The 10,554-nt window shown below is 48.3% G+C and overlaps 1 protein-coding gene across 1 annotated transcript in view; it reads left to right on the top strand.

Moving 5' to 3' along the window:
* The window catches only part of LOC144168261 (atlastin-1-like), a 31,039-nt gene extending 20,936 nt beyond the window's left edge, over nucleotides 1-10,103 (top strand). The window contains exons 5-7 of the mRNA XM_077697278.1: nucleotides 7,602-7,792; nucleotides 9,702-9,758; nucleotides 9,923-10,103. Coding sequence (XP_077553404.1) covers nucleotides 7,602-7,792; nucleotides 9,702-9,758; nucleotides 9,923-10,103 — 429 coding nt within the window. The remainder of the gene's footprint in view (nucleotides 1-7,601; nucleotides 7,793-9,701; nucleotides 9,759-9,922) is intronic.
* The last annotated feature ends 451 nt before the right edge of the window (nucleotides 10,104-10,554 follow it).

Genomic DNA, 10,554 nt, shown 5'->3' with positions numbered 1-10,554 from the left:
CGGTAAAAGGATTGCGCCGGTTGCCAAAGTGGTGCAAGGCTGGAGATACAGCAGGGCTGGTGGTCCCTCTTCCTTCGTCGGAGACCTGGCTATTCCAGCCGCAGAAAGTGCTCCATGCCTGCAGGCCCGGACTGTTTTGTCCGCAGCCTTTCACATTCCAAAGTGGACCGCATTAGCACCCGCTAGGACCCGGGGCAACCGGCTTCGGGAAGTCGTCGTGTGTAGCGCAAGCTGTCCTGTGCTTCCCATTGAGGCACGGACGTACTTCAGCAGTTTTCTTTGTTTCTTCCGAGATCCTCACGTGGCTCAATCCCACGCGCAATCCTAGACGACACTACGCCACCGGATCAAGCTCAATCTTATTCATCTTGTCTGCTAAGAGCGACTCAGTTGCAGAAGTGAGGCCTACGCGAGCGAGCGAGTGAGCGAGCGAGCGAGCGTGCAAACGAACGAACGAACGAACGGGTGAGCGAGCGAGCAAATGAAAGAGCGAACAAAAATTCCCGTGAACTCCCAAGCGCACGCTACGCATAACCCAAAGGAAATAATGCTGTACGCCTTGAATGGGATAATAGCTGAATAAAAAAAGAAAAGTGGTAGATCAATCGGATACACACAAGTTCCAGAACGCGAGGCATCCTGGGTCGATTCTCACAAAGGGACACGTTTTTTTTAATTGATAAGTTTCTGTTCGCGTCAGCCAACTTACGGCCGGGTTAAACCGCTTCGCTGTTCAAATAACATAGGGCACATGTGCCTATGTACCCTATCCCCTACAAAAAATATCTGATCAGAAGATACAGCCTTTCTTCGGACTGTGTTAAATATCTGAAATGCTGGTATCCGGTCTGCTATTCCACTATGTGAATAGGTGTTATGATTTACAATGAGAACATTTCATTTCCTCATTAACTTCATTACTTCGCTTTGAATAGGCTGTCGATTTTTGACTAGCGTGCCAGTCTCACAGGCAACTGCAGCTTACGGCGAAGCGTCGTAAATGAACTAAATAAAAAGATTCTTGCTCGCTAGACGTGACACTCGCAGGTTTATCCGGTCCATCTCTGTAGTCAAAAACATGTGACCACCGGGTTATGGAGATTCCTGAAGTTGGGTGACAGTTGATACCAGATAACGTTGTAAGGCATGGGCACGTTGCACGGCAAAACCTAAACCAAGGCTAGCTCGAACTCTTCCAAACTCAACCATAGTAACTTACAGCCCGATTCATGTACTTGTTGCCAATTGCACTAAAGTTGTTCTTAAAAAAGTGCAATGTGCCCAAACGCAAAGGCGTATGCATGCGCTAAAAAATCGTGGTGATCGTCCATCGCACTCCAAGATGGGTTTGCGTAATTTCGCGTCAATGCTGCAGTTGTTGCGGCCGCGTCATACCTCGCATGGTATTTTTCTTCTTTCAGGCTCTAAAACTGAAATACTGCGTAAGCGCCTGCTTATACGACGACAAAAAGTCCTTATTTGCGAAAAGTCGTTCGAAAAATTCAAGAAAGCGATTGGTTACGAGTTAGCAGCCCATTACCAGGTTCTGTAGTGTTCTAAAAATGCCAACTTGTTCTTGTTTTTTTGTTGACGTGTGCGACGTTCACGGGACTCTTCATGGGCTCCAGTTTGACAACGCAGTTCAATGATGGGCCAAAAATGAAGAATGTCACAAATTGGTGTGTCCATCTGGCGGAAGGTCAAAATGGTGTGCCGGCATTGGTGCGTTTGCAAATATTCATATTAGGGAGCAATTTATGAAACAATCTCATTTGAAACCCTTTTATCTGTAGAATATATAAGCTGAGCGCATGCATACAGTACCGCGCTATTGAACACGAGGGGTGACTCCTGCGTAACGACAGTCGCTCTTTCCATTAATAAAAAGAAGCAGCAGAATTATAACATTCCATTAGCAAAAGTGTTTATGTATCTCAAGTGTAGCGCACTTTAACTGTCAAATAGACGTCCTAAATTATTCCGTAGTCCCTCCTCCATCCACTCCCGCGGCTGTCCGCAAAGCCTGACAGGGTGGTTTCCTCAGAAATTACCGGTTTAAACTTAATATAACATTTTGAAAATATTTGTCAACTTGAGATCACGTTTCGCCTTCCTCCCGTGTAATAAAGTACAACTGTACAATAATTAACAGCTTTACTTAAAACGACGGAGCGAAAGAATGGCAAGGCTGTTGCCGATGGTGCACAAACTCAATTATTTATTCCGCTTTCTCTCTAGCTGCTTTTGTCCGCACGTTTATTCCAGTCACGCCTATTACCATCAGGCTCACCTTGGATCAAAATTTAGTATAGCTACGGGAAACTCGATACAAAAATTTATGCGTTGTTGTGAATTAAAATTACCTGTGAAACTTGTTCTTGGTGGAGTACTTCCAGAAGGTATAACCGTCGCCGCTCTCATCCATTTAGCGGCAGCTGAAATTTCGGTATATGCTTTAGACCGTGACCCAATGCAACAACATGGATCCACCCATCGACCTACCGCGCCAGATAAATTTTCACCCCTGATCAGTCCGGAACTATCTCAAGCTCAATCAAGCAAACGTCGCTGCCTTTTGTCATCATTTGAAGACGTTTTCGACTTGGGTGACAGACCTTTGGGGCAAAGCACAACAGTGATGCACCGCATCAATACAGGTGATGCCAGGCCTATCCATCACCGGCCGTACCGTGTTTCTCTTTCCGAACGAGGAGTCATCCAGCAGGAGGTTGAAAAAATGCTCGCAAAGACATCATCGAACCATCCTGTAGTCCATGGGCTTCACCCGTCGTGTTGGTAAAAAAGAAAGATGGCACCTGGCGCTTCTGTGTGGACTACCGCCACTTGAACCGGGTCACCAACAAAGACGTCTACCTCTTACCCAGAATCGACGATGACCTAGACTGCCTTCATGGGGCGAAATACGTCTCCACCATAGAACTTCGCTCAGGTTATTGGCAGATTGCAGTTGATGAGATAGGCCGAGAAAAGACCGAGAAAAGACCGCTTTCGTCACACCCGATGGCCTATACCAGTTCACGGTTATGCCGTTCGGTTTGTGCAACGCGCCAGCCACTTTTGAGCGCATGATGGACTCCCTTCTGCGCGGATATAAATGGTCCACTTGCCTCTGCTATCTCGATGACGTCATCGTGTTTTCTTCCTCCTTCGAGACTCATCTCCAGCACCTCCGTGAAATCCTTGCTCTTTTCCGTCAGGCCAACCTGCAGCTCAATTCAGCGAAGTGCCGCTTCGCGAGGCGTGAACTAACCATTTTGGGCCACCTCGTCGACGCTCAAGAAGTAAAGCCCGATCCCGATAAGATCGAAGCAGTTAAGGACTTCCCTGTACCCCGCTCATCGAAAGACGTCCGCAGTTTTGTGGGCCTCTGCCCATATTTCCGCCGTTTTATAAGAGGCTTTGCTGATATCGCCCGTCCTCTAACCGATCTTTTGAAAAAGGACACGATCTTCTAGTGGAGCCCTGAACAGGCCAAAGCCTTTACCACATTGGTGCATCTCCTCACCACATCGCCCATTTTAGCCCACTTTGATGTGTCTGCACCCACCGAAATCCGGACTGACGCTAGCGGCCATGGCATTGGAGCCGTCCTGGCCCAGCGCCAATCCGGCAAGGATTGCGTGATCGCCTACGCCAGCCGCCTCCTATCTCCAGCGGAAAGAAATTATTCCATCACAGAACGGGAGTGTCTCGCTCTTGTGTGGGCTGTGGGCAAATTTCGTCCATACCTCTACGGTCGAACGTTTTCCGTTGTGACGGATTACCACGCGCTCTGTTGGTTAGCATCACTGAAAGATCCGACCGGCCGCCTCGGGCGATGGGCTCTCCGCCTCCAGGAGTATTCTTATTCAGTCGTCTACAGATCGGGCCGCCTGCACCAGGACGCTGACTGTCTTTCACGCTACCTAGTCGAACCTCCTGAGCCTACGTGTTCCGACGCATTTCCATCCCTTCTGGCGATTTCCTCTTTCCTCCACCTTGGTAAAGAACAGCGCCAGGATGAATGTTTGCGCCAGATCATTGAACGCCTTAGTAACTCCCGTTCGGACCCATCAGTACGATCTTTCCAACTCAAGGACGGTGTGCTCTATCGTAAGAATTGTCGCCTGGAAGATCCCGAGCTGCTCCCTATTGTGCCTGACCACCTTCGTTTGGACGTCCTGGAGCAACGGCACGACCATCCAACAGCTGGTCATTTAGGAGTTTCAAGAACGTACGACCGTGTCCGACGGCGTTTCTTCTGGCCAGGGCTTTACCGCTCTATTCGCCGTTACGTCAGTGCATGCGACAAGTGCCAACGTCGGAAAGCACCAACGACGCCGCCCGCCGGCCCTCTTCAGCCACTGGACATACCGGTCGAACCATTTTTCCGCGTTGGTTTAGACCTGCTTGGTCCCTTTCCGCAGTCTGCAGCCGGAAATCGGTGGATTGCTGTGGCCACTGATTACGCGACCCGTTACGCAATAACACGGGCCCTTCCAACCAACTACGCTACTGATGTCGCAGATTTCCTCCTTTACGAGGTTATCCTCCATCATGGTGCTCCTCGTCAGTTATTGACTGACCGCGGTCGAAACTTCCTGTCGCGAGTAGTCGATGATATCCTTCGCTCCTGCGCAACCACGCACAAATTTACTACTTCCTACCATCCACAGACCAACGCTCTTACGAAGCGACTTAACAGAACCCTAACGGATATGCTCTCTATGTACGTTTCGGATGACCATCGCGACTTGGACATTGCTTTACCTTTCATTACATTCGCATACAACTCGTCCCGTCATGATGCAGCCGGATTTTCGCCTTTTTACCTCCTCTACGGTAGAGAGCCGGTATTGCCCCTAGACACCTTAATCGAAGACAACAGGCCGCCTTCTGGCTATGCCCAAGATGCCATTGCCCTGGCTGACTTTGCCAGCAGCATAGCGCGCACCAAGCTTACGTCATCCCAGGATTCGCAAAAGTTTCGTTACGATCGACGCCACAGCATCCGCCACTTTGAGCCAGGTTCCCTCGTGCTGCTCTGGTGTCCTGCGCGCAAAGTAGGGCGTTCTGAGAAACTGCTCGCCCGTTACTACGGCCCCTATCGTGTCCTGCGCCAAGTGACTGCTGTAAACTATGAAATCACCCCTGTCGTTCCGGCTGACTCATCGCGCCCTCCGAAGACTGACGTCGTCCATGTCGTCCGTCTACAGTCCTACCGTTCCCAGCCTAGAGTTATGCCCTGAGCAACACCGAGACGGTGCTCCTACGGGATGGGGTTTCTGTTACGAGACATCACCATCAAGTCGGAATCATCATTAAAGGAGCCATGAAGAGAAAACACAAGTTTGGTTCATTCAAAAGATTGTCTCGTTAGAATCATACTGACACCACTTTTAACGTAAACTTCGCTCAAATAAGCTACATAATTAGGAAAAACGGGAATGGTCATGCGACCCACCAGCTCATTTCCCGCAACAGAACCTATGATGTCACATGAGCTAAGCTCTGCGATTGGCAGAGGCTGGCAGAAGCAGACGCAAATTAAGTAAAGCTTACAAACTAGACGAACGAGCGATTTGCGCTTAAATTTAGGGCACATTCTTTACAAAGCAATAAGAATGATGGGACAAACAGTGGAAGTTACAAAAGCACATGTAAACATAGGAGTACTGATGCGTTCTGCTATTCGTACTGCGCACAGCATGCTTGGTTTAGCTGCACAGCACTACGGGGCTTGGGGTTGTCTCAGACGACACTGGCCGATTGACGCAAGCAACGGTGTCTTACGTGACCCCATTTGTCGAGCGAGCACTGTTTCAGGGAACGAATATTTTCTCCCAGAACAAAAACAAGCGAGGTTTAAATGCGGGCAAAAACAAACCAAACGCTTGCCATGGTATGGTGGCGCCATCTAGGTTAAGGAACGTAAAGAAACGCGGGAACAAACCAACACCGCTGTACAGGGTGGAGACAACCTTTGAACGGTCCCGTGCCGCCACAATTGGGCCAACGGGCTCAACGCGTTATTCTTTTCGTTTCCCACGAGACCTAGCAACGCGAAACAGACAATATGATTCAAACTTCTTCAGTAACCCGCGTTGCGGCGATAATTTTAGCGCGATTTTGACACAATGACTTGCTTCGGCGGCGAGCGAGCAACCGAAAATGGCGGCGCCAGCGTATACGTGTCTCTACCCTGTACGGCGGATGCGTGAATGAAGGTACTCTAGGCTGCAGAGCGGTCGGTTCCTGTGATGTCATTTGGGACCACGAAAACGCACGATTGAGCATGAAAATCAACATTTTAACATAAATTGTTTGATTTCTCAGTGAATAAAGCACCGTTTGTATCCGGACAAGCGCTGGGGGCACTATACAACACGAAATCTTTTGAATAAAACCAACTTTTATTTTCTCTTCATGGCTCCTTTAAGGAGGGAAGAGAAAGAAGACGCTGAGAGGGACGCGCGTGGACTTCGGCCCCTGGCTTGGACGGCGCTTCGTCGGTCTTACTGTGCCTTCTGTAGATACCGGACTACCACGTATCAATACTATACGGCTAATTCTAGAAATGTGATTTATTCACGGCAACCTGCCCGTGTATTTAGTGATCCGAGGACACTGTGTATGTCGAACCCAACGGATAGAGCCTGAAAAATTGCAGCACTCAAAACGACAATCGATTGTTTGTGTGAGCGACAAACGATATTCTTGAAATTCACCAGAAGAGCGCGGTACAATACGCTCATGTGTAACAGGTTACATTGATGCAAAACTGAGTCCTGCGTTAAAATTCTAAAAAAATTGTCAGAACGGTGAGTTATGCTTGGTGGGGTAAAATGTGACAGAACTGAGTGAAACCCACGCTATCCGCTTTATCCGAATGGGCATACCAGACCTGTTATATTGTTGTAGCTTTCGTGTCGCTGCACCTTTCATCTGAATGGACATTCAGGATGCATTGAATCTTCTGAATCGCTGGATCTTTTGTTACGGTGGACATTCCGGCTTGATTTGTCTTCGATCTCGGTGTATCTTTAATATGGCTGATTACGTGACCGATTGGATCTTCCGAATCGGTGAAGCGTCAGAGGGTTTACAGAGAGAAGCCGTTGTACAAACAGAAAACAAAACAAAAACATGAGAATACGGCCATTATGTTAACAAAATATAAGCTGATGCATTAAAACTTGACGATTATCATATATGGCCACGACATGTGCGGGAAGGGAGTTCCAATCACGTGACGTTCTGAGCCTGAATGACTCGGAAAAATGTCGTGTGTTGCTATGCCCAATACCTACTTCTTGAACCTAATCAACTCGGCGAGAAATGTATTGCGGCTACCAAATAAGACGGTTGTGGAGGGTTGGATGCTGGTATATCTTGTAAAACTACACTGTCAGGTCAGAACTCGAGTTTTTTTCCCATCACTGTTTTGCAAAGCTACTTTTTTTTGTGTTAGAACTGCACAGTTGCAATTCCCCGCAATTGTTGTAAAAGTGTTGTGCTTTATCCCTCCTGGCTGCCAGATTACAAAATTAATCCGCGCGCGGTTCTCGTGTTGACGCCATTTGAAATTGATAATCTCGCAGCAAATCTGTGCCGCCTTGGACGAAGAAGAGGAAGCCGCTCATGCCGACAAGGATGAGGTTCACACGGATAAGGAGGGTGGCCATACGCACGAAGACGAAGACGAAGCATCGCATGCCGACAAGGATGATGCTCACACGGATAAGGAGGGTGACCATACGCACGAAGACGAAGAGGAAGCATTGCTTCCTCCGTCCAGCTGCATAAATAAGCAAAGGCTACCAGCTGTTTGAAAAGCTTCCTGAACTTTTGTATGAGGCATTTCTCTACTCGTACATTCCCAATCAAACTTATTACTCTCACAAATCGAAGGCCACATACAATCACATTTTAGCACCTTTGACATGGCATGACACGTGGGACAGCCTGATTAATGTCCCATCACGATTGCCTGTGTGGCCTGTAATATTCTCGGCGTAGCGGCGCCACTGTGGTATAGCTGCTGCAGAACTTTGCGTTTGGTGTGCTTAGTTCTTGCACGCGTTCTACAAAATAAAATTTCCTTTTGATGTGAAGTGACTTCAGTCATTACGTGAATTTGCATGGCGGGTGGCGCTGATTTTCTTCGCCACTTTTATAGAACGTTTCGAAAGAAAAAATATTTATGGTACTTATAGCTTATAATAACTCTTTTCTGGAAGTCAAGTAAAATATATGTTTTCTTCATGAAACGAAGGAAACACTGCAGGGCGAAACAAGTGCAAAATGTCACATGATCATGTCGGAGTTTCTTAATGATGCCGTGAGTTTAATGCCAGAAAATATCCCCCTCAACATTCAAGGGCATAAAAAAACGTCTTCCCACAAGCCTACTATGTACTACTTATGGGACGTAAATAAAGGTGAGCAAGTGTTATATGCAATACTGTCAATGAGACAGTTGCCTTGCTCGCATCGCCGGGTAATACCGCTAGCATGCTTATAGATAAAGTACATGTACACGGAGATTGTTATGACAAAATCATAAAAAATGTCATATAAAGAAAACATTTAGTGTGCTCAATGATGCCGTTATACGCCAATACGTCCTGCTGGAAAGCGAACTTTTTCTGTCGATGATTAATGATCGTGGGTGAAGTGAAAGAAAAAGAAACGCTTGCCGTGCCCGGAATAGAACCTGGGCTCCTCGCATTAAGAAGCCGGCGTGTATCCCATTGATCCAGTTCAACACGCGGTTGAAACGGTTTGCAAAACTCAGGCGACAGTCAAAAAATTTGACACAAAAAGGATGGCGTGACCTACGGAGAACACACCCGAGAGTTGTTGTGGGTATTCAAGAAAAGTTGTGCGGACTTGCAGTGCAGCCCATACTCGCAGTGTGGGATTGGCCATCCAAAGAATCAATCGCGAGAAAGCTTGGCGTTCAACCATCGTCATCGTTCGACAGAGGGGTGCATAATATTTTAGTACAATGTGCCATGCACGGAGCACCTTGAGTATCCATGGTGACAGCCCCCAAACATAGGCTGTAACCAACCACGGCGATGTGTTTGTAGGTAGAAGGTAAAAAACCACGAGCGGTGGCCGTCGGAGCCGTTATCGTGCAAACGCACTCGCTGGTGCAATCGCGCATGAGTGATGAGAGATAACGCCTCATCACAGCCTTTACAGCTCCCCTAGCGTGATCTGATCTGGATCTAGTAATAGAGACCGGAGCCGATCTGCTTGAGGAACATGGGGTTGAGGGCGTGAAGGAAGTGATCGGATCACCCTACGCCGAAACGACAAACAAATACCCACAAAACACCTTATCTGAAAGTTTGACCGCTCAACACTTCCTGAGTCAGTCAATGCAGGCTTCATAACATGTCCGGTTCAACCCTACATAACCAACCCGCGCCGCTGCTTCAAGTGCAGCGGTTTGGGCCCTGCCGAACCTTTTGCGGCGGCAGACTGACACGTGCAAAATGTGCAGCTCAAGGGGCCCAACGGGCAGTTGAACATCCCAAGTCGTCACCTGTGCGAACTGCCAGGGACAACCCGACCTATTCCAGGACTTGAAAAATGTTCAAGCGATAAACATAGGTCATTACATTCAAATTCAATGACAGCACCACTTTCCCAGAGGCACGGGAGAGGTTCGCCTCATTCCCCCTGCGTAGGTATGCCAACGCCGCTCAGCGGGTGCAGAGCGGCGCCTGGTTTCGGTGGCTACCCAGGTAATTAAACTGACCTGCTTCCGTTACCCCCCCCCCCCCGCGTGGTTATCTCCGGCAGCGCAACCCGGCACAGCACCGTCTGTACAGCCTGCAGTGGTTGTGGTTGCCACAAACACCATTGCGAGCGATGCCGTTCTTGCCGTTGCCACTCCGCTACCCCACAGTACACCTGAGGCCAAGGAGGGGATGGACACGGGGAAGCCCATCGCAGTTCCCATCCTCTCCCTTGCACCTGCCCCGACCATGGCTGTCGCAACCCTCATGCCGGGGGCGGCTGTAACGAAGGGCCCCGAAAGTGATCTAAGTCCAGTGGCCGCAGACCGCGGGCATCCCAAGGACATCTAATGATGGGTTTGATATCGGACCTTTCCGATTTGCGCCGCAGCGCAAGGAACGCGCCTTTTCATCTAAACCTCCTGGGAAATCTAAATAACCTCCTTCTATAATGACGACCCCAAAACGCCTTAAATAAATAATCACACTGCAGTATTTCAGAACAGTTAACAATAGCAGAAAATATTGTTCAATGAAACTGAAGAGGCCTCCTTAAAAATATTGATGATGTCTACGAGTTAGTGCTTTAAAATGAGCCAGGCATCATGTGTATCCAAGAAACTCATCTTAATAATTAAGATGCAATTTTCCTAAAACCTACATCGTATTCAGAAAGGACAGGCATGACTGCACCCACTCTTCAGGCAGTGTGGTCATTGTGGCACGAAAATTCAGTGCTTGTAGCAGCATCATCTTAAACGCGGTACTTGAGGCTGCAGCAATTCGTACAATAATATTTTAA

The sequence above is a fragment of the Haemaphysalis longicornis genome, unplaced genomic scaffold, assembly GCF_048455015.1.
Source record: "Haemaphysalis longicornis isolate Haplotype H1 unplaced genomic scaffold, Haemaphysalis longicornis Haplotype H1 scaffold_2, whole genome shotgun sequence".
Taxonomy (NCBI): domain Eukaryota; kingdom Metazoa; phylum Arthropoda; class Arachnida; order Ixodida; family Ixodidae; genus Haemaphysalis; species Haemaphysalis longicornis.
Note: the sequence above shows the minus strand (reverse complement) of the source record. Positions and strands in the feature narration are given on the sequence as shown.